The 24,861-nt window shown below is 36.7% G+C and overlaps 1 protein-coding gene across 4 annotated transcripts in view; it reads left to right on the top strand.

Moving 5' to 3' along the window:
- Window positions 1-24,265, top strand: part of ANAPC10 (anaphase promoting complex subunit 10) — a 45,264-nt gene extending 20,999 nt beyond the window's left edge. For 2 of the 4 annotated variants that reach the window (XM_013951914.2, XM_013951915.2), the window contains exon 5: window positions 23,877-24,265. In XM_013951914.2, coding sequence (XP_013807368.1) covers window positions 23,877-24,107 — 231 coding nt within the window. In that variant the 3' untranslated portion in view covers window positions 24,108-24,265. Of the gene's footprint in view, window positions 1-7,052; window positions 7,104-19,632; window positions 19,749-23,876 lie in introns of those variants that run through there. The other 2 variants (XM_013951916.2, XM_013951917.2) reach the window with 2 other exon arrangements.
- The last annotated feature ends 596 nt before the right edge of the window (window positions 24,266-24,861 follow it).

The raw sequence follows: 24,861 nt of genomic DNA, 5'->3' as shown, positions 1-24,861 counted from the left end.
TTCAGTTTTTATGGTAACTGCACAATCCCCTAGCTTGGTAGAATACAGCCACAAAAGACTGCCAGCTTTCCATGTTAATTTAACCTCTTACCTGCTTTATATCCCTCAAGGAGTTAGGGAAAACTTGAATACTGAAGAGCAGTGTACTTAGACTAGCCCCTTTACTGTGACTAATTAGTAAAAGTGAAGAAGAATCTCCTCTTTCCAAGAAGATTCCATAATTCCATACAAGATTTGAACAGAGTACAAGTATGTGCTAATAAAAGTTCTGTGAGACTAGGATCTGTTACTTTTCATCTTTGCTTATTTCCCCAGCAGGATGGTTATCCGTTTTAGTAATATTTGAAACTCTGCTTTTTGGCCTACAGAAACTTTAGTGAGAGCTGTGTCTTAGGTCTGTGAGATCTTCCTTTCCTTCTACTATATAAATTTCTGCAGCTGATTTTGTGTGTGTGTGAATGTGTCTGTCTGGTTTGGAGTTTTTTTGAATTCCATTTTGCTCTTAAAACTTCTGTTGTGCTGGTTGCTTTTGTGAAAGCACATAGGCCCATTTTATGTAGTCTTTAACCCTTTGTGCTACATACAGCATCCCTTTGTTTCCTTTAAACCACTGCTTTTTTCTTTTTAATGCTTGGGTAGAGCTGAGATGCTGATCTGTCTCTCTGATAGCATTATAAACTTTTTGGAGCTCCTAGGGAGATCAATTAAATGTTCTTTATCTCATAGGAATTGGTCTGAATATATGTATTTAGGTACAATAGATCATATATCTTTAAAACAGTAGCCACTCCTTTACTCGCTGCAATTCAAGCTGTAATCAAACTTATGTACTATCAGACTGAGGGAATAAAAGTGTATTTTTCTTTTACATTCCCAAAATGTAGCGAAATCCCTGTGGACAGTTGTGTTTACAAGAGTAACTGGCTGCATTCAATTGTGGGTTATAAATGTGCTTGCTTAAATAAATACACTGAGCTATCGGACAGAACAACCAATAGTTCATTGGACTAATTGACCTTGTCAGTATAATAGAAACACTTGCAAATAAAATTCCCATTGCCAGCAAAGTTGCAAATGAAAACCCCTGAAGAAATTGTGTGTATCCTCTAACTATCTTGGAATGCAGTTATTCAAGCAACAGACGTGGGGGGGAAATCATTAACTAGGGAAAAGTTTTATGTACCAACATTTCTGAGTAATCTTTTTCAAAGCATGAGGTTATATGCATTCCTAAAAACATTAAGGAGTTCACTTTCCCTATCCGGAGTTGTTTTCTAACAATTGTTACTGCTTTTAGCATATCTCAAGTTCCCTTGTGTGATTTGTTTTCCTGGTTTACTTTTATTGTAGCGTGCCTTTTTTTAAAAAAGACGAGGATGTTTGGCTGGTAACCACAGCATGTTGTAATGAGGGTGGAGTATGTTTGTCACTCTACAGTAATGGCTGGCTTGTATTAATGCCAGTGTCCAGAACCATACATCCTGTGGCAGCATATCTTTTTGAATATATTTGTATTGCATAACAATGGAAAAGAATCACAGTAAATAAGAGTATCTGGACTTCCATCAAAAGTGTGCTAGAACCATTTTTTTTACTTAACCAGTGATGAGAATCATGTTTTTTTTTTTTTTTTTTTTTTTTTTGGAAAATGTTTCACTCCAGAAATGTCTTCACACATGAACTAGTCGTATATCTGACACCACTTCCTTTAGAAATGTTGGATAATGTCACACAGGTGGAAACAGTATTTAAAAAAAAAAAAAAGCAACAGTGGAAGATATAACAAGCTTCACTGTGTACTCTGAAAAGATGATTTTATTTTGGTTAGAAAACAAAACAGGAAAGATGGCATTTGGAAAAAAAATCTGAAAAACAGTCTAGTTAGCTGCTGAATAAACTTCAGAGATGAGGGCTTAAAAAAAAAAAAAAAAAAGCTTGGGGGGCTAAGGGAGGGAAGGAAGGATGGTATATTTCACCTTAAGTAAGAGACAATGTGTAATAAGGGATTTTGTGGTTTTACAGCTCGGTGCATGTGTTTGAAAGCTGTTCTCTCAGCAACGTGGGTGGCAGGTTATGCTACCATATAACGTATTGTAGTTGGCTCTCCACACTTGTCAGGGTTAGCGTTCAACCATTCGGAAAATTTTCCCATTGTTCTATCATGTGAACCAAGGCTAGTGTTGAATTCCCAATAACCTTCTGCGGGGAAAAAAAGAGGCTTAATTAGAAAGTCTGAAATTTGATTACTTCTGTTATTGTTTTAATGTGCTTTTCTATGATTTAGGTGCTTATCTGCAAATGCAATCAATTTTTCATCAGAAAACTGAAAAAACAAACTTAACACTGTCCTGCAGTTGCTTCAACAGTTTTAAAAGGAAACTTGTGTACTCAATTCTGTCTTTCTTCAGCATTAACACTCTATTTCCATCTTAAACATGTTTGCTTTAGATGGATCATAGCTTTTGGCAGCTACTGCATTTTTAGCAAATAATACTGTTTCTAGTAAGAGTTGCAAAAAAAAAAAAAGGAAAAAGAAAAACTTTGTGTGAGGTCCTTGTAAACTGAACCTTGGGAACGTTATGTTATTTCTGTATTTTCCCTTCTTTTGTGCTTCTTCTCTATTTGTGTCATGGTTATAAATTATATCGTTTGAACCAGAGAATTAAAAACATTTCATTTTGTGATTCCCGTAATTTAAAAAAGAGAATGTTTGTTTTATGTGATTTTTTTTCTTTTTTTTCTTTTTACCTGTTATTTCAAAGGCTGGCACACAGAGAAATAAGCAATTATGGTATTGAAATTCCATTGTGCCAGCACCTCCAGGGCATAATCCAAAAAAAACAGAAAAATCGCCTGCTGGGTTGTATGCAGTATGCTTGTGTGAACATCAGTGTCTGCTGTTCACACATCATTTTTTACTGAAAGTTCCTGTTGGAATAAAGGTTCTGTGTTTGGAGAGTGCACTGGGATATTTGTTGGTCCATGTGTTTCAAAGTTTGTAGGGATTTCTAGTTACAGTTTACCAGTGTAGGCTCACTAGATACTTCTCGCAGATAATCATTAATGCTTCAGAAGTAAGAGAAGCAAGCAGAGATTTGTTTTTAGCAATATAAATAAACATTATATCAAGAAAAAACTGGATGCTCTTTGCCACTACGTTTAAGCATTCTGCTTGAAAATCAGAACACGGCAATAAGGAATAAGGTGTGTGTGTGGGGGAGAGTTGATGGCATGGCAGAAGAGAAACTCAAAATATTTTACTTTTACTGCTTCAATATTTTAACCCCATCCCTTCCTTTTTTTCCCTTTAAAAATGTTTGTTGGCTAATTGACATTTAAAATAGCACAGCTGCATCCAGTAGTACAGCTGATACTGGGTTTCAGTGGTCAAGCTGATGTGGAATGTCTTCATGACACTGGATCAGATCACTCCTCTTAGTTGATCAGAATTCAGTTTAACTGTAGTTTACAAGACATCTGTGATACTACTCATTTGCAAACTGGAGTGTGTAGCAGTATTTGCTTTTTTTTTTTTTTCCTTAATCTCCTTGCACTTGGGCATTTTGTTGGAGACTTTAGTAGACAAATTGTTGAATGCAGGGAGTGATGATGGCAGTTTCTAGTCTTCTAGGTTCATGAAACTGAAGAGAAAAAGAAATGGTGATGTCATATTTCACAGGGATAAACCAAGTAACAAGGTTTAAGCTAGGAAGTGTATTAGTTTAACTTGATACTCAAGGTAATTATTCATTTATCTGGCTGATTAAACACTGCTAAAATTCATCTACTAGTATAATTGCCAGTGCAAATGATGCCAATGTATGCTTGCCAGCATAGAAACTATGCTTTTGGTTATCTATTAAAAAAAAATTGAAGACTGAGCTATTTAACTATTGTTTTCTTAACTGTGGTTAAGATCATGTCATATGACCTCAAAACTCTATAAATGTGCCTCTTCAGTGAAATAATTGCAAAAACATATTTCTTTTTTCTATCATTATTAATACCATAATGGACTAGTTATTTTAGGTACAGGTTTCCAGGAGAAAAGATTGTCTGTGTTTCTTTTTCAGAATAAAACATAATATTTTTTCACCCAAGTGTGTTCTATGCTCAACAGAAAATTATATACAAGTTTATAGTTCAGTTTTTATAACTTCTGGTGAACATGTAATGTGCTACAATAATGTGCATTGCAAAAATTAGGTCAATTGGTTGTTTGAGGAAAGAATTAGATCTTTTCATCACTGCAAGGGGGAATGCTCACGCTCTGAGTTTCCATGCAGTGTTAGTTGTGGTGGTAGTCTTGCATCTTTTTTAGATTTCATTGCTTGTAAAGATTTGAAGAGAAGTTTCTGGCTACCAGTTCAGTTCTGTGTGTGCAAGGACACACTTGCTGTGTGAATTGCTAGTTTGGCTTTTTCTTGGGTGTTTGAAGAGGCTCCTGCTCAAGTATGCTTCAAGGCTTGAGCTAAGGAAACCTAAAAATCTTTGCTCTCTTTGTTCATCTGCTATATTATATATTGGCTTTTGGGGAAGTCTGTTGGAGGAATGATGAGTGCAGATGCTTGACTTTACCCCAGTTTTTCAGCAGAGCGAGAAGCTGGGTACTGTTGAAGCAGCTGTTTCTGGGACAGGTGACTTTTCCATCTCCAGGGAGCAGCATGCTATGGATCAGATCTTAGAAAAATAACTTCTGGTGTTAGCAGACCTCTATTTGAAAGTGAAGTTCTGCTTTTCTGTAGTAAAGGGCCCTGGATACAGCCTGGAAACTGTTAAATAGACTGCTCTTTACCTGGCTATCTCATTTTCTTTTTCTTCTTCTCTGCTACATTCTATAACCATCCTCTTTCCCATCCTTTTAACGTTACCCAGACTAGAAACATCCAAAATTATCTCTGTCTTTGGGTTCCACATGTAAAGGAGCCTTTTGGGAGTCCAGTCCTGAACTCCAGCATCTATCTTGAAAGACCTAAAAAGAGAGTTCCTTTGTGTCAAACAAAGTATTAAGACAGTGCTTGTTCTCTAATCACTCTTTTCTTTTTGAAGTGGAGAGGTTGTTAGTCAATTGGAAATATTTTGTAGTGGCATTTGAGCTATTTTTTCCCCACAAACTCTAAATTGGGACTGGAAGGATAAAATCAGTGAATTATAAATAACCAACTTTGATTTATTTGATTGCCTTCACTGATTTAATTGTGGGAAGTAATCCCTAGAAGGAGTATTAGATGATTTCAAACAGTGCAGAGTGGCAAATGAGCACAGAAAGGTCAAATCAAAGACTGATGTTGATCCCTTTGGGTGCTCATACTAACCCAGTATAAAAATTCTTTAAAGAGGAAAGCCAGCCATTGACATTTATTTGGGGTTAAACATAATAAAAGAAGATAGAAGAATGAGAATTTTCTGACATATTTAAAGAACTAAAAGTTTTATGCTGCCATCTCAACTGGTACTGGAGGTCACCACACATCTTCTGTTTTACTTTGGCAAACTGTTGGCAGCAGCAGCTAGGAACACCTCATGACTGTCTTTACCACTTTTCTTTAACAGCTTAGTAGTAAGAATGGGGAAAGTAGCCCCAATGTAGAAGAAATTAGAAGCCAATTGGTCCATTTGTTATTTTCTGGCCTATGTGTAGCTTCCATGTTATATGTGTCTTTACTTGCATCAGTACAAATTCAGTCTGATTTCACTAGTATCACTTCCTTGTAGCAAAGACATCAAGTGACATCCAAGTAAAAATTCCAGAAAAAACAATCAAAAATTCCACCTTGCAAATGCTTCATGTCATCAGCTGCAACACAACCCCAAATCTCCACGAATTCACAAGCAGTGTTAGTATAAACCATAGTTACAAATATATTATTTTCTGTTTTCAAAAATGCAAAGACTGAATATTTTTCTTTAGAAAAAGTTAGATGCACAAGCTTATTTGGTGGAGGTGTATGAGGGGCTTTTATCATAAAGTTCATACTTGCACTTTGATTCCTGAAACATTACATTTCAGTGGGAAACATGGAAAACTAAGATTATTCACAGCATTGTTAGGAAAGTAGTTTTACAAACCTGACTTTTATCAAATATTTATGGAAAGGAATGCTGTTCACATGGCAAACTAAAGCAATCATGGTAGTCCAAGAGAAAATATCACCTGGCAAGTGGTACCTAGAATAAATACAAAGTCCTTAAGCAAGGTCAGTGACTGCCTTTAATTCAAAACTATTTTCGAGACTTGCAGACTGTCCTTTCTAAAGCTAGTTCTTGCTCCCTTGATTGAAAATAACTGAAAAATCGTGTTAGCAAATGCCTGCATGGAGCTTTGCTCAGAATACCACTCGTTCCATCCTCACTTGTGTGTTCCTGCAGAATAATGGGAAAATCCTGGGAGAAGTTTTTCTAATTCAAATGCTTGATCTTGACTATCTTATTACAGATTAGGATAGAGAACAGTCCTCAGTAAGAAATAAACTATACCTTAGCTCTATGAAAGCATTTCCATGGGCTACTAGAGACAGGGAACAAGACAAAAACGCATCTGATTTTTGCAAAACTTAGCGAAGAATTCTGTATAGACACTGTTTAGTGGCAATGTAGCATGTGTGTCTTGGCTTGAGGGCCTGTGTTCTCTAGCCTGTTTAATCCAATTTCTGAACTAGGTTTAACTTGCCTTCCTATTTTATTTTAGAATGAATTCTAGATTGTTCCATGTCTCATCTTAAAAGAATGTTAACAATTTTTTTTTTTACTGAAGCTTTTTATGAACCATGTTCTCAGTCACAATCTTATTTCATTGAACCAAGAGAGTCTAACCCATAATTAATCTTTTACCCCCCACTTTTTCTCTGTTATATCTGTCAGATGTCAAATCCAACTGTGTATGAAGTATTTTTTAATATCTTTTACTAGTAAATGCAGAAAATCCTGATCTATTTATCTCGTTTGTAGAGTTTCATTTGTTTCTTCTCAGTGAGAATTAACCTATCCGATGTAACTGAGGATAATCAGTGAGCTTAATTCAAGTCGTTTTCTTTTTTTTCTTTCTTTGTTAGGAGAAGAGGTGCGATTCACTATCAAGAGCAATGATATAATAAAATTTGCAAGTAAGCCACATTCTGTGCGAATAGGTTTTGGTTGTGTGTGTTGTTTTGTTTTTTGTTTTTGACAATGACAATCACCATGTCTAGTGGAGAGGTTTTCGTAAATAGGCTATGGGTAAATCCAACACTGCTGGGCTAAAAACTTGTGGAATTATTAGACTTTCTTTTTTTTCCTGTTTGTACTGTCTGTCAAGAGAGGATGGGGATTTACTTGCACAGAAGAATCAAATTAAGCAGAGTATGCATCCACCAGATGTTAAGACATAAATGTAAGCCACTTACATTTGTAATCCAGTTTCAACAGCGGGTTACCTACTTCATATTTGTAAGCAGTAATATGATGTCCTGCAGCATCTCTACTTTCAGGGCTCAGTAGGCCCATTGGTGAGCAAGTTTTCAATTGTCATCTCCCCCTCTTTTTTTTTTTTTTTCCTTCTCCCCTCCCCCATTATTCCAAAGGAGCATATAAGATGCAACTTCATTTCTATTCTCATCTAATTTATTCTGACAAACTGGTAGTCTCTTATTTGTTGAATGCAGCGTTAAGGCTACCCAAGACTCTTCTCTTTTTAGGAGACTTGCTCTTGTGCTAATTCAACTGTATAGCTCTATCTGAATATATTTTTGAACTGTTCATTCTTAGTGAACTGTGACTCAAGGAATCTTTGACTTCTGGAAAGGAGTCAACAGATAGAATTCATTCTGAGTGAAGCAAAGTCCAAAATCTGACCTCCACAGTAAACAATGAAACTTAGCCTTGCATTTTTCATATCGATTCATGAGAGAGCCCAAGCAAAAGGTCAAACCCCTGTACTGCGTTTCTTCCAGTCCATTAAAGAAAAAAATTTTGTGCTGATCCAAAATGAAATGCTTCCATTGGGCAGCAGTCCTGATTCTAGCTTTGCAAATTCATGGAAATGTATTCTGGCTCCTATAAAGCTACCCAGCTGAACCTTTCTGTCAGATATACTCCTATTTCTTCTCCTTTAAAGTTCATTCATAAGAAAATATATCTTCAGTGAGACATATTTATGAACTTGGAATCTTTCTCAGATGAGACCTAGTGTTGCATTTTAAATTTAGACAAATGGTTTTCACAACAGTCTCTTGCACTTGTTTTTCTCAAAGAGTAAATATTCCTTGAATTTAGCATTATATCTGCTCTGGATCCTGTGAAGTGTTCCTCTATATTTGCTTATTGAGAGCTGGCATACCATAACAAGCTTAGGTAATGTTACAAGTTTATCAGTTTTTGCCCCACTCACCTGTATTGAATATCTGCCTCTGTCACCAGTTAAGTCTTTATCCAGGCATAAAAATGTTATATTATTTCTATACTGCTGCAGGAGTCGGGAGTTATCTGCACAGGTTTAGGGTCTTTAAAATCTTACTTCTAGGAGAGGCAATAAAAGCTCCCAAGCAATCCTCTGTCATTCTCTACTCCCTCAGCAACAAATGCATTTGTGTGGGTTTTCTTTTTTTTCTTCCTTGCTTAATAAAGAAAAATCATTTCTGGGGACGCAGGAGAAAAGCTTTCACTAAACCCTACCTTTTTGTTTTGCTTTGCTTTGTTTTGCATGTTGTCCTCTTGCTGGTAAGAAATAAGTAGGATCTTTTTTTGTTTGGTAGCACTCAGATGTAGTTTAGTAAGGGGTTTTTTTGCTAACATTTAAGATTGTTCAGGAGCTACATTTTTGTGTAACAGATGCAATGTTAGATCTATGCAGTTTTGTGTGACTATCTTTTGGTAGAAGATTAAAAATCTAGTTCTCTTCAAAATTTAGTTAAGAGCTCTTTTCACTGAGGGAATGGTTTTCTGTGTGTTAGATGGACCTTCTTTCCCTCATTTAAGAGGGTGCTTGAGAGCTGTCTGCTACTATTACTATAGACTTTTTTTCCGTGATATCCCCTGTTACTCACTTTGTGAAGCATTCCAGCAATTGCTGGGATGCAAAGTGCAAGGCTTAAAGCTTAATCGCTAAATTATCTTTACTAAATTTTTCTAGATGAATTGATACAGGATTAATTTAGCATGGCTAGGTTTTCAGATGCTTAAATGTTTAATATTCATTGCATAATTTGATTTTTTTTTTCAAATACTTTATTTTTTTTATATAATTTAATTGTAGCTATGTCTAGACAGATTTCCTGGGTATAGCTAAACAACTCTGAAAGTAAATTATGAGCTGATTTATTCCCCCCCCCCCACACACACAAAGTGTCTCCATTATATATGTTAGAACAAATGGGAACTGCAGACATTGGAAGGAAAGTGCAGTTTTTCATCAGTTTTGCAAAATTTTGCATGTCTGTAAGATTAAAGATATTACTGGGAAATAACTAATAATCTTAACTTCCCTTTGTAATAAACCTGTGCAGTGCATCCATTTATATTGTTTCTGCTTATATTGCTTATTTCTTGATAGAGCTGAAGTTTTAGACTACCTGATAGTTCTGCTTCCTGAAAGTTGATCTTCCTTTATCCTCTATCTCCCCATTTCTGGTGATAATACTGTTTTAATTTTTTTGTCTTTAGGGTCATCTTGTGTATGGTCATCTCTTGAAATGTAACTACTGTAGGATTTTCCTTTTAAAGACTTCTAGTTTGTTGCTTATGGGAGATTCTGCTTCCTCCCCTTTCTTACAGCATTCTGTGGTGTTCTGTTAGGCTTCACAAAAGGCAGCTGCCCAAATTACCACCCTCTTGTGCTTCTATTTGATCTCCAGCCTCACCTGTAGTCTAAATTCACCTGAACTTCAGTGTCTTATATATTGCAGTCTCCTCCCTTTCTGTAGTATGTTCCACAGCTCTCCTTCAGTCTGTTTTCTGTTCTCTTTCTGTATATTCCTATCTGCTTTTTCACTTTCTGCTATCTCAGTCCCTTGTTTACCCTGCCTCACTCTGCCGTCTTCCCTGAGAGTGGTCTGACTGCCCCGGAAATTGTAGGAGATGATGTCCTTATTTTGGATGGATGCTGTTTCAAAGAGGAACTAAGGTTTTAGATGTCTGTACAGGAATAGGTTGTTTCTTGCAAACCATTTAAATAAAAGTTACTTTACCAAGTAAAGAGATGAATGTACTTAATGCCTTAGGCATATGTGAGACAACTCAGAATCTCCTTCAGTTGATGATCAAATTGGAAGATGCAAGGCAAGGCTCTCTTTTGTTTGCTTGTAGAAGAAAATATTAGACAAGCGATCTATACTTTGTCCTCTCTAAAGCAGTTAGTGTTTGTTATCCCAGAGCGTATCAGCTTTTGAGTATTTTATTTCCTGTACTATGTAATCCTCTGTAGTATTTTACATTCTGATTTAGGAATATGTGTTTTATGTGGTCTGGAAGTTATTACAGGCATGTTCAAGGCTTACAAATACATATATTCTAATTGTTAATGATAGCCAGACTTTCCATTTGAAGAAGGTGGAAATCTGGCAGTAGTTTACAAAACTGAAAGTGTTAGTAAATTTGGACAAGGTTTACCTGTGGTTAATAAACAATGGCTGAGAGTTTGAGCCAGCCATAGCATTTAGTTATCCAGGTTTCTTTTGAAGTTATTGGGAGTTGCTGCAAAATTCTCTCTTTCTGTTCTTAGTCAGTGAATCTGATCTTAACTTAAAAGCCATAGCAATAGTATTCCAATACTTAGAATAGGTGTGGAGAGGACTGAGAACAAGGAAGTTGGAGAGAATAGTCCATTTGATAGGAGGATAAGCTGAGGGAGGAGTAAGGCAAACTAGGATGTCTTGTATGTGGCAGTACTTTGCGAGAAGACTTTTGGTAGCTTTTGGGGACAGGAGCGAGGAGGCATGATTCCAGAAATAATATTGTTAGCAAAAAAGTTTGAGAAACATTTCTGTATTACCAGTGTGTTAGACTTCAGCCTTATTTCTCTTTCATGTTCCACAGTGGAATGAACCTGGCTTGAATAAGTTTGGTTCTGTAATGCCTGGGAATAGATTGAAGTTTGAAATAATTTAAACTATTTAAAATCAGAATAATCTGTAGACTTTCGGAATATCTTAAAAAATATATTTATATAATATATGTATAAAAAAATAGTTTTTCTTCCACCATGGTTAGATGTAGCATGAGGGGGAGGGGAGGGGGAGGAAACTGAAGTCGTTTTATGTCCAGTAATAAATAGGACACAGGTCTGCAAATGAAAATTTCCAAGACATTTTGGGTAGGGAGTTAACCTTAGCTAACTCTTAAACTCTGTGCCTCATTTCCTTTGTTATGAAACCTTAATCCACATACTGACCCATATTCTGGTAGTTGTGTCATTAAAAGATATTTTGGGTTGTGCCTAGGAAGTTCAAATGCAGAAAGGCTACCTGTGGAAATTAGATTTTTTTTTTTTTTTCTTTCTTTCAAAAGAAGTCTCCCTTAAATTTTTTTTTTCTCTTGTCTTCCAATTAGGTGAAAGTTACTAGAAGGGTTTTCAAAGAACCTATGAAACACATCTACCATGTTTATGCCATAGTCTTCTCTTTTTACGACAATTGGTTATTTAAATGTATTAGAACTAGGAATTTCTGTATTCTGTATGCCAAATATACGTTTTATGGCAGTCAGTCACCTGCCAGACTTCTACTTAGTAGGATATTTACCTGTTATGTGCTACCTTGTGTTTATAGGTCTCCCCTTAGTTGCTTGTCTGTAAAAAATAAAAAACATTTCACATTGAGATAACCTTTTAGGGCTGAAGTGCTTTCAAAGAGGTATAAAATGTATGACTTCACTAAATTAAACTTTAATTTTTTCGAAGTGTGCAGTGCTGCCTGTACATTTTTCTAGTAATTTGTTTTTGTAAAAATCTGCACTGTTTCCTTTCTCCCATGTGTGTCTACAATACTCTGAGTTAATGATAATTTTATTTGGATGGTGCCCTGGTAAAAATCTTACGTTTCCCCCCCCATCCCTTTCCTCTGTGAGAATGCCTGTGTTCTGCAGAGCTCAAAGATTTGCAGCAAGCCATAGTTGCTTTTCCTACCATTCACTTCTTGGAACTAGACTTTTCAGATACTGTCTGTTTCAATATGTCTGCAACACAGACTTTAAACAACTTAGGTACCAGAAGTAGGCAAACTGAAGCAAAAAGTTTGTTTTGGGCTGCATTACCTATTTCTGATGCTGTCAGCCAGACCACCACTCTAGAGCATAAGCTCAAGAATTTCTTGTTGCTTTTTCAGCTTCAGCATACTGTCTGCCAAGCTCAAGGGAAGTAACTGATTCACATTGGAGCCAAGTCCCCGTAGGTCTGAAGGATTTCCCTGGGTAATAGGAGTCTTCTCAAACTTTAATAGCAGTGCACCTGCAAAGGTATAGCATTCCTGTATACTTTGACAACTGCCAGCAGGAGACTGCAAATGAGCTCAGGACATGTTTCCCTTTCCTTTCTCCACTCTTGATTTATCCTTAAATGAATAATGAAAACCATCTTTTGTTAAATCAGAGACCTTAACTTTCACAACTGTTATGGCTTGTATCAGTTGAAGATAGTATTACTTCCTGTGACAGGTTTCTGTTAAGATTGAATCTGTTTCAGCTAAAGCCAAACTAAGTTTAGGTGGCTTATTACTTAAGTAATTATTGCTGTTGCTTAAAGACTTGCACTGACATTTTAGATCTTATTTCCATACATGCACATATGAAACTCCATGCTAGACTCCGTGCTAGACTGTACAAAGGGATAGGGAGAGGATTTTAATATTTTTCTTATGTTCCAGTGGACAGTATACAATGAGAGGCACAATTTAGTTTTATTGATATGTCAAGCATAGGCTGTATCACATAAAAATTCAGGTGACCAATTTACAGGAAAAATAGGATTTTAAAGACCCTGGACTTGAGAACCAACCGTCCAAATCTGTTTAACATTTTTGCCTTTCTCTCTAACTTTATAAACATCTTGAGATGCATCACATCTTCTATGTAATGAGTTGAGCTGCTTATACATAACCCCTTGTAGATCATTAGAATTCTGTATGTGATACAGCAAGAAACACATGAAAACAGTATTTCTGTCTTTCCAGAGAGTCTTTCTCAGCAAAATCTGTGACAAATTCCTGATGGTCTCTGCAGATCCATGTTCTAGAATCAAGACTTCATTTTTCAGCCAAATTTCAGAACGTGAAGTATTCAAAGATTGTCACCTGACTTCTTCCTTTTTTCTTTCCTTTTGCTTGTTTTTCTGCTTTCCAGAGTTAAGTAGACAATCGTTTGTCAAACTGCAGTTGAATAAGACAGGGAATAAGACAGTTTTGTCTGACAGTTCTGTGGTAGCTATGCATTTGGCAGGCTATTCATCTCTCAGGCTGCATGTACTTGATTTTGGAAATACTGCTGCCAAGTACTCTGACCAGATAGATGCAGAACCATGAGTATGATGGCTTGGGTGGTGGTTAGTTAAGTACCACGGACAGGGTCCCCTCCAAGCATGTGTCTGGACTATCTGTTTATCAACATAGGGAACTTTCACTAAAGTGACGTCACCTGTCAAAGCTTTTTGTGTGGGCAGTTCAGTAGAGCCTTGACCATTTTTCAGGTGTCAGTATTTATGATTCTTTATCTCATACTTTTGAAGCAATTGTTTTTCACGTGGATCTGTGTCATGACAGTCTTGGTGTCCCATCATATGTGCAGTTGTACTCTATTTTCTCCCATTTGACAATAAGTTTCTGCATACTTACTCATCATAGGCTTTTCCAGTCTAAGACTTAATTGGTGTGCTCTCAAGACTTTGATTATTTTTTTTAATTCACTCTCAGAAGATTTCAAAGATAAGTTATGAAGACGATGATGCAGAACCTGACTATCCCTGTTTAACATTTTGTGGATTAAATTTAAATGCTATATTTTCCATAAGTTTATTCCTGTTGTGGTGTGAAGTTCTGTCTGAATCAATGAAATACACTGGGTAAGAGACTGCATTGTTGTATCAGAAGAACCAAATCATTCTAACTGTTCCCTGCTTTTTCTCCTTGTAGGGGGAAATTCTAAAAATCGGAGCATCTCATTATAAAACAATATCAAAATGGGTCATTCAGTGGAACCATTTTACTAGTTGGCTGGTGAACCGTTCAGTAAATGGATTTTAGATTGTACCATAGCTCAGCTGGTGTAATCTGCTTGCCTGAGAAATATACCTCTTTGCATGATCTGCAAGTGGGCAGTGTGGCATAATCCACTGACATCTGTCAAACGTGTTGTGCTTTTTCTGTAAGGCAGTGTAACAGTCTCCATTTGAGCATCATAGCTGCTAATCTTTGGCCCACCACGCACGGTGGATGTGGCTTGCCGGTTACCCGCACTGGAGTCATATTAATGCATTTTTTGAAGAGTAGCTGTTTACTTTACAACACTCTCAGGAACCACAGTTACTGTTGTTTGGCTGCTATGATTGAACCTTCCCCATTGTTTTCAGAAACTGTAGGAATTTAGGTATCAAATTACAAGAAGATGAGAATGGATCAAGGCTTTTTTTTTTGTGGGGGAGCACTGGGCAGCATAGGAATTGTACATGACACTGATAAACACTGTTTTGGGGAATTTCAGTTCTTCAAAAGTGTTTTGCATCCCTGAGATGATGCCCAAAGGGGATATACACTGTCAACTTCATATCACGGTTTCTGTTGGATAGCCATGACGAAATAGTATTGATGCTCAGGTAGTAAGTGAAAACAATGAGTTGGATTGGGGGGAGGAGGTTAGGGTTGTTGCTGGTTGTGTTTTTGTTGTGTGGTGGTTTTTCTTTTTAATTTGGGACCAGGCTTCAAACAGGTTTGTCATCACTGATACAGTGTGAAAAAACTGTTCTTCCTGCAGATCTCAGTCTACACTGGTTATATGCATCAGCAGAATTTCATATGCACAAAAATTGCTTGTGAGCTTTCAGTTATACTTGCATAGAAAACTTGTAAAGTTTGGAACTAAAAATATATTATCCTCTAATTTAACATTTTTATGCTACTTGCTAAGCATTGTTTTAAAATAAAGTCCTGTGTGACTTGAGTCCTTTTGCCCTCAGTCTGTTGCTCTTTTACAAGTTGTCAGGTGTATTTAAAATTTGGCAGATCCCGTTTTGAAGGATCAGATAGTCATAGTGGAGTAACACTGCATTAGCTGATGCTTTTCCAATCAGAGGATATAGCTCCTGTCTTTAGATGTCTTTTACCAGGAGTTCACAGTGAAAAATCCTCAAGATGGTAGTGAGTTCTTTTTGTATGTCAAACAAAAGTGCAAGTGTTGCTTTACAGAGCATTTTATAAAGAATATTTAAATTTGAAAGACTTTTTACCACTTCAGTTCAGAAATGAGTAAAATGAAAACAAGCTGTGGGTGACTCTGGACACATACACGTTGTCTCTTACAACTGGCTTAAGTACACAGACTTGGCACACTTGATCATTTGACCATTTATACTGATACAAATGATTCGGAGAGAATTCAGCAAGATGTGTTGAAAAATGATCTGTGCAAACTGAAGTCAGGTTTAATGCACTTTTGAAAATTCTGCCTGAAGTATTTTGGCATTTTTGTAGTGTTTCCATATTGTGTTACTGGGCTGATGGAGCGCTGTTCTAGCATATTTTCAGCATCTTTGTAGTCTAGTTGACATTCATGTTACTTTTAGGCTCAGATATTTATTTTATATCAAGTATTTATTTTGGTACTCTGTATCAGTAGACATTACTTTTTCAGCTTAGCCTGTGTGTTTAGTTGTTTTTGTTCTAATTAGATACAACTTTTTAATATCTAGACATTGGATTGTTTTTGGTATATTCTGCTGGAGACTAAGAAAAGGATTCTTTAGAATATTTTGCAAAGATCTTTTTGACCTTTCATTTTCAACCTCCCCAGTCTTGCCCAAAATCATTTCTTTTGGCTCATTTGAACAAAAAAAGCTTATGTATGATATGAATCTGTGGCATTTGCAGGTTTTGCTGCCTAATATACTTCTTCTATAGCCCTTCTTCTATTTGCCCAAATTACAGAATCTTCTTGAGAGATGGGCTGAGCTCCTCTAGACTCTTCAAGAGTCTGTTGGAAGAATGGAAAGCTTTTCTTACCTAATGGACTAAGTGAGATTTCTTGACTGTTTAAGGAGGTGACTGATTAAGACCACAGATTCACCTCCTTAGGTGGTCGTTGCTTCGTTAGAGCAAAGTAGCATGCTCACAGTGGGCTCTTTGAGCATGTTTCTGTGTTTCTTGTTAAGCTGCTCATGTGGTGTCCCTCCTTTGACTCACTTGGAACTTATGAAGTTTCTTTTGGATCTGCTTCACTTTTTTGCTGGAACTGGTGCATCACTGCTATTAACTGGTTCTCTTCCTTCCCAAGTTAAGTGATGGCTGAAGCCCAAACTCTACTACTTTGTGTGTTGACAGTTTCAATACTGGAATTATGCAGAAATCTATTGATTCTAAATCCTGATAGCTACATGGTAGGGCATGGCAGTTATGGAAAGAAAATTTTGAAGACAGGGCCTGCCTTCTTTCTTCTTGCCAGTCATTGTGGAAAAGTATTTGTGTAGCCGTAGAAAACCATGGCTAAACAGGGAAAAGTCTTTTCCATATTTGATCCCTTGGAGAAAGTCTGTGTATTGATAAATACTTAATTTCTGAAAATGGTATTTATTTCCTCTGGAACTTTTTTTAATTATAATCTTCCTCTACTTGGAAGAATACATTATTTGAAAGCACCTACTGCTTTGAAAAAAAATTTTTTTTAAACTCTATGATTATAAAGAACTAGTAAAGCATATAGGAAAAAAAAACTATATTTACGAAGACGAGTCTAGCCATTACCTTTAATTTCAAAGGTGGCTAAGTCACTAAAATAGCAAAAATGTCTGAAATATAATGAGGATTCATATAACAAGCTTTGACAGTTTTATGAGAAAAGTAGAAAGAGCAAAATTAAATGCTGTTTGGTTTCACAGTATGTTTTGGAGGCAGTCACAGGAAATACATATTGTCATTTTGATCTAGTAGTACAGACAATCTAAAATAAAAATGTGATCAGGTGCCAATGTCTTAAAGGGAAGTAAGTATGTTGTATCGTGCTGAAGCTGTAATGGTAGCAGTAACTCTCAGCTTTGCGTTGGGGCATGTGTTTAGGAAGAGTGTTTTTCCTCCAGAGGAAAAAAGTGGAGATTGCTTTTCCTTTTTGTATATACTGTGAGTAACTTATGTCGTTGGAGTTTGGGAGCCCTGCCTAACATAGTCTGGAATGTGTTTATAATGGTTGTCGATTTGAAAAAACACTTATAATAGTTTTATTCTTTCTATATCTTCACAAAAGGTATTTTCAGAAGGCAGTAGAAGTTGTGCATTGTTTCAAGGATGTTTGTTACTGCAAATATAACAAATGAGTATTAGAAACTTAGTAAAAGTGGCAGCTTGAATTAAATGCCACTTTGAAGAGACCACCGAGCATAGAAAATGGGCCAAAAATTCAATTTAAGTAGGCAGTAGAAAAAGCAATAGAAAAAAATGTTTGCATAAATCATTCCTTTAGATGCAACAGAGTGTGACTCTTGGGTGTGAAATTAATTCATTGGCAGACAACTTGTAGACTCCTCAGTGCTTGAGCTCCAAAATGTAGCTATAAAGTGCATAGCCTACAGGTATTGAATTAATTTGAGTATGACACCAGAATGGTATGTGGAAGACTGGGGAATGATGTAAGAAGACTTTATTATCTTTTATTGGTAGATACTGTTTTAGGCAGTTGGCTGCAGGGAGATCATAAAGGAGTTGGTACAGCGAAGACATCCCTGTGTAAGAAAGCAGTAAGAGTTTATCCAGTCCTTGTTTCAGTTTAATGACCACATAAAATTAGTGTATTCAGGCACCAGGAAAGACTAGCCAAATCTTACTAGATTGAAATAAATCACCTCAAGAAGCAATAAAACTAACTGTTCAACTTCATATTTGGAAACATGTTTTGTGAGGGAAAGGTTGTAGCATGATGTTGAAATTCTTTAGTCATTTTTTGCTGTCCAGATTATAATGCCATCTATATTGCCTGTCTTACGCGTTCTCTTCTAGTTGGCTTCCTGCTGCTTGCAGGTAGCATGATTTGTTCTCAGATTCTTCCACTGTCAAGCAAGCTTCTGCAGTCTCCAAGCTATAAGTGTTTGTTTTGTTTTGTTTTGTTTTTTTCCCTCCAGTTGAGTTGTCCAACTTGAGTTATTCTTTTGGGTCTGATTTATTTTGGAAATGTGGCTTTTATGGTCACTGTCTCCATCCTCTCTCCTGTACTGTTATTGGCCAATTTCAGTTAAATTTAACAAATAAATCAACAACAAATAAGTAAGATAAATTAGTTCCTAACATGTTTTTGAAATCTGTGGGTTGGCTAGAGGAGAGTTAAGTGCTGAGAGAAAGGTACCTCATCTTCTCAGCCATCCTCAGAAGCAGTAGCAGCTGGCTGGCCAGGCAGCACACTGCTGGTAGTCAGTACACAGAGTTGCAAACTGACCACAGCTGGGCTTTCACTTGTCCTCTTGCCCAGGGTGGAAGCACTGGGTCTGGAGTAGGCACTGGGGATAAATGTGCAGACAAAAATGTTTCACTAGCTCTGTTCTTTCAGAAGATCTTGTTCTGCCCCAGCTATTCTACTTTGCCACAGTCTAGTCAGGGTGGTTTCTCTCTATCTGCTGCCCTTGGCCTCTTCACGCTGTTAATACTGAATTGCATGCTCTCTCTTTAGTTAAGCGGCTAATGCAAATAGTTTTAATGTTATGCTGCTGCAAAAACATTGATAACTTCCTTGTTAAACTGAAGGAAGAAGTATGTGTGGATTTTGATTTCCTACTCTATAAGGAGGCCAGCAAAACAAATGTAGAATACATTTCCTCTTAAAGTTTTGGTCTCATATTTTCTCATCTTTCTGAAGTCTAAAGTCACTTTGGCCATCATCTTTTGATGGTTTGCACCTTGCATGATCAAACAGTCATTAATTGCAGTAGTAGCTTTGCCAAATGTGTATGGAATTCTGTAGAAACCTCTGAACTATACAAGAAAGTGACAAAATAGAGCTTTTAAATTTTTGGGGAAAAAAATCCATTGATATTATTTATACTTTGCTTTTCAAAAAACATGTATTACTGGAGTGAGAGTATGTCCATATATAAAGCTATAGCATGCAGAGAACAGGAAAAATAAGAAAGCAATGGAGAGAAAGCAGGAGAAGCAGTAGATAGGTGTATATAACAGCGGCAAAGGACAGGTGAGTCTGACTTTCCATTTCAATTTTTATCCCTTTATTGTTTGTTCTTTTTGTTTTGTTTTACTTCTAAATTTTGTGACAATTGGTTGACCAAAAAAAAGTGCAGAGAAGATTACAAACAGACTTAAAATAGCAAACTCTTAGCATATTGTAGTCTAGAGCTGCAGGAACTGCCCTGAGTTGCTAATATTTAACTCGTATTTATAATTCCTTCTTTTGTTTCCCTTTTTTGACCTTTCTCTGGTAAAATGCATATAAATTAAAAGCTGGAGTTTTTTGTTTTTTTTTACTCAGGTAATTAGTAACATAGCTGATATTTAAAGCTTTCCTGAAGAACAGTTAATTGTGACTGAATTTTACTCAATGGATGGCCTACATATGAGGAAAAAATACAGGAAAAAAACTTTAAAATGTGGCATTTCCTCATAATGGACTTCTACTGGTGAGTCAAGGTAAAACATCAACACAGGTGATTAGTGCTTTTAAAGAATAGAGTTAGCAGCAGAATCAACTGAAACAGGTTTAAAATATAGTATTTATTCTAGGTAGAGCTGCTAATGCCACCTGTACTTAAGATTGCATAAGCCTTCCCATTATAAGGTTTAACTCTTAGTTACTTCATAACTTTTGCCAAATTTCAGTTCAGACTGAGATTTTCCATGCCAGATGCCTGCTTCGGGTTGAATTTTTTTAAAGTTTCAGCTAAAACAGTTCTGTTGCAAGAATAAAGCTGGTGAAAAGTATGCTATTTTGCTTGTGTGAAAATATTCTAGTGTCCTTTTTCTTTGATGCCCCAGTGCCCCCAAGCTCTGAGGCAGAGATTTGAAACTTGGCAAGACTTCAGCCTTTGTGTTGAGGATGTGCCTTTTGTCTCTGTAAAGATCCACTCAGACTTCCAGGCCGGTTTACAAGGCTTTGAAAGATTGCTATTTGCATGGGCATAATAGGAATTTCTTAACTTCTCAGTAAGTTTCCTTTAGATTCTGTTCGCACTGGGAATGCACCAGGCAGAGTTGAGCTGAATATTTCATCCCATTTCTGCTGCAGATTGTAATGGCTGGATCTGGTTGCTGACATTGAACTAAGAGTGGGCAGCCTCTGTCTTGTACTACCACTGCCTGTTCCATGTCGTCCTATTCCTTCTCACCACTGAAGGACCTGGACCCTTTGAAAGATGAAACTCTTACTTGTCAGAAAGAACCTGACTTATCTGGAGGGGAGGAATTCAGGAGCGTGTGTGTGTGTGTAAACGGAGACAAACTTGATAAAAGCAGAGACCAGACAGTCTAGGTTGCATTAGAGAGAAAATGCTGAGGATATGGGTAGTGATCCTTGAACAAGGACTAGTAGCCAGGGATGAGAAAGAAATAAGGGTGGATCAAAGACAGATTGGGATGGAATGGAACAGATTGTCATACTCTTAGGGAAATGGGATAGAACAGTCTTTATGAGAGTGGATAGCTTTCCAAATCTTTAGTGGAACTCCTGATCTCTGCATCACTTCTTTGGTCACGGAAAATGTGTATCATATTGGCAAAACATCCCTCCCCTTTTCCCTTTCTAGGGGATGCTCCTAGATAATAATTGTTAGTCTGTTTTTAAACTTCAGTAGTTGAGTGGGTCTGAAGGCTTTAACCATTTTGTTGAATTGTGTAGGCATCATTTAAAAAAAAAAATTGTTAAATTACGCCTAGAGGAAGTTACATTATAGGAATGCTATTTAGATGGCCAAAATCAAGAGGTTTTTTTAACATTTAAGCCTAGCTAACTCAGACTTCTTGCACTTAATGTATTGTAGTACAGTCTCTAATTCCATCACAAGACTTTCACCAACTTCTTCCAAGAAGCAATTATTTGATTGGAATAGGGAAAGGGGTCAATTCTGAGGATGAGCCCAGGGTTTGAACAGCGAAGGATATGTCTTCACCTGTTACAGAATTTGGAACATGTGCAACAAGTGAAACAGAAGAGATTTCAGGAATAAAAAAGCATGGCTTTGTGGCCAAGACAATTGAATACTGCTTGAAGAGTTGTGAGCAATCTGTGCTTTAGTCATGGTGTTTTTACATGATGCACTTAAATAGCAGTGTTCATAGGTGGCAGCTCATATGTTCTGTATGTTCCAGTGACTGATTTGGGATGAATTTGCAAAACTGTTGAACACTGAAGCTGCAAGTGAATTTAATGGGAGCTAAAGGTCATATAAAATACTGTTACTAAGAACTTTAAAAATCAGATCCAGAATATCTCAGATTGGACAACTGAAACTAAGGGATATTTTGATCTAAATTTTGTGCCTCAATTCCCTATTTTTACTGATGTAGAAATTACTTGTCCTGTAACAATAGCAAGGCTTAGGAAGAAATTGATTGCCTTTCTAGGAGGACTGAAAAAATATGCTATAAATAAAGCATATAGCCACTTCCCATTGATCAGGGATGAAACAAAGCATTGATAAGTACGTACTTAAAGACTGTATCTTATTACAGTAAGGAAGACTTAGTAAAATTACATTGGTAACTTTTAGAACTTTCAAGTGCTTATCTTTATGGCCCTAATAATCCTCTTAAAATAAGTGCAGTTTTTCTGTGTGATTCTTCTGTGTGGATGTAATATGTATCCAACTTCCTTTTATACAAACACTCTAATTTTGCTGATCCCTTGGGACCTCTTGTGGTTCTGGAGGTGGAGTCATAATTTTGCTGTTAACAGTTTCTGTAGCAAGAAGGGGTACAAATCTGAACTAACTGGATCTGTCTAGAACTGAGGGTGTCAACCTATAGAAAGTGGTGTACTTTTGTACTGTGTTAATTATGTTTGCATCAGTATGGAATGGATCAAAAATCTTTGATCTTTGAAAGTTTGGTTACCTATAACCTCTCTAATTCTTTTCCAAGTTGTAAGTCTTTTATCATAGTACTACTTGAGTAAAATCTGTTACTGTGAATTTTGTCCTTCCTATGTAGTGTGGAGATGGAAAAATACTTACTCTAAACAGTTGAGTGCTACCTCACCATGATAAATTTCCCCGTGTAAGATTGCTTCAACAGTACATCATTTATTTCACTTTGTAAAGCCAGCTGTTGCCTGAAGTGTAATATGAGAAGAAAAGAAAGAAAAAAAGAAAAAAATCTGGTGAGGGTTTTATAAAGGGACAGGGTTATACAACAAAGCAGCAAAGGGGTGTTTCTGGAAGTGTAGAGGCCCCAAGAGACCATGACTCCATTTTGCTCCAGGAGTGAAATGCTCTGCTGCTAGGTTTAGTGAATTTAATGCTTTGGAAAGCCTGTAGCAGTGCAGAGAAGCCTCTTTTAAAGTGGAGGGGTCTGGTTCTCTCCCTCCCTCCCTCCATCCCTCCCTTATTTTTGAACATTACAAAAACACTCTTGGGTCACTTGCTCACAGTACTTGATATTGCTTCTTAAAGAGTAGATCTCATGTAGGTCTTCTGAGAGTTTCAACAAAGGCAAGGCTTTTTAAGCATTTGACAGGATGTTTGTTATGCTGTGTTTTCAGGAGAAAGATGGGAATTTTGAGCTGCTCAAAGTATAGATCTTCCACAGAGGAAACAGGCTGCAAAGAGGAGCAGTCTTTGCTTAGCTGTGTGAAATCCACTTGCTTGTGGAGAACTGATTTTTTCCAATACTTCCATTGAACTTTGTGCTCTTCCACATGTGTTTTGAGCTGTGCTTTGAAGTTGGGTAACTAGCTTTAAATAAAAACTGTTACCACACTTCTGCATAGCATCTAGCTTGATTTCAGTCTGCTGATGTCAGTGACATGAGTTAGAGTTAACAAAATTCTATTGCTTGTTTGATTTGACATCAATTTCTGTAGAATTAGAATTTAAAAAGGAAAAATTAATCATACTGCACTTGTATGAAAGCCGAGATAAAATGGACCTTAAGGTGCAGTTAAATGGCTGTGCAGGAGTATTAATTGGCCAGGCATCTGTCTTGACACATAGGCAATTAGCTCGTGTTATGACACCCGTGAGCTATCCTGTATTTTCTTCTATGTCGCCTTCCTCTTCCCCACTCCCCCTAATAATTCAAGGACTTCTGAAAACCAAAACTTTGTATGGATTTATGTCTAAATCTAAGTCATTCTAGCATGTTTCAGTTCAGATTGGATAGATCCAGATTGTTTAAACAATTTAACTTTAAAGATGCATGTTTTCTCTCATCTTCCTGACTAGTGTACTTAAGCAACAAGATTGAAATAGTACCGTATGATTTTCTTGAATTTATAGTAGTGTTTTTTTTACTCATTCTTATTTTGAGGTTAGAGCACAAAATGAAGGGCAGCTTCTGAAAGGCAAAAGCAAATGCCACTGTAGTCAGATTGAGTTGTATGCAATTACAGCAGCAGTAAATTAGCTGTGAGTCTTGAACTGTATTATATCAAATTCATTTGGAAAATAACTAAAACATGACCCATGAGACTGTTCTATGAAACATGTTTAATATGTGATCATTTATATTAAGTATGTTAATTCTTCCTGAATGTTTTGCTTTTTTTTGTCTTGTTTTTGGCAGCAACTTGAATTAGTGGAACCAAGTGGCTGGATTCATGTTCCTTTAACAGATACTCATAAGAAGCCTATTCGCACGTTTATGATTCAGATTGCTGTTCTAGCTAACCACCAAAATGGAAGAGACACTCACATGAGACAAATCAAAGTGTACACCCCAGTGGAAGAGAGCTCTATTGGTAAATTTCCTAGATGTACAACAATTGATTTCATGATGTATCGCTCCATAAGGTGAACTTTCTTAATGAGAAACAATAAAAGGAATTTTTCTTGATCGCAGTATCATTGTTTAAATATTCTAATATTTAAAAACAGTTTTTTCTTAAATGTAGCTATGTCTTTACATTTATACTTTGTATAATTTTGAAATAAAAATAGTCTTGTGTGACAGTATTTTGTAGTCTCTGACTTTTCATTACTTTTGCTTGGAGTCTGCAGATGTTCTTGTACTATCTGGGATCAAAAAAACCCAGGCACATTAAAAACGTATTTGCTACCTGAAGTCAATAACTGATCTGATACAATGCTTAGTCTTTTTTTTCCAGGTGATTTCTTTACTTAATGATCATGCATGGGAATAATTGGTTATACATTGCTGCTGTTTATTCCTTTACCCCAAAGCTGCTCCTCTTAAAGAGCGTTCAACTTGAATAGGCATGGTTTAAAGATATTATCTGTCATATTCGTCTGTCCTTGCTTATGGTAAGTAATGTGTTATATCCTTTTCTGTGCATTTTTTTGTTTGTTTTTTCCTGCTTTAATATCTCTTTGCATGGATTTAGCCTTCTGTGTGACCGCAAAGGAGATGATATGATGGTGGAGTTCAGGATCCTGTGAGGAGGAGGCAGGGCACTAAGTAGGATCGCAACCCTGGAGTTTAGGAGAGCAGACTTTGGCCTCTTCAGGGACCTACTTGGAGGAATCCCATGGGTTAGGGCCCTAGAAGGAAGGGGCGTTCAAGAGAGCTGGTTAATATTCAAACATCACCT

Source organism: Apteryx mantelli, chromosome 5 (assembly GCF_036417845.1).
Source record: "Apteryx mantelli isolate bAptMan1 chromosome 5, bAptMan1.hap1, whole genome shotgun sequence".
Classification (NCBI taxonomy): domain Eukaryota; kingdom Metazoa; phylum Chordata; class Aves; order Apterygiformes; family Apterygidae; genus Apteryx; species Apteryx mantelli.
Note: the sequence above shows the minus strand (reverse complement) of the source record. Positions and strands in the feature narration are given on the sequence as shown.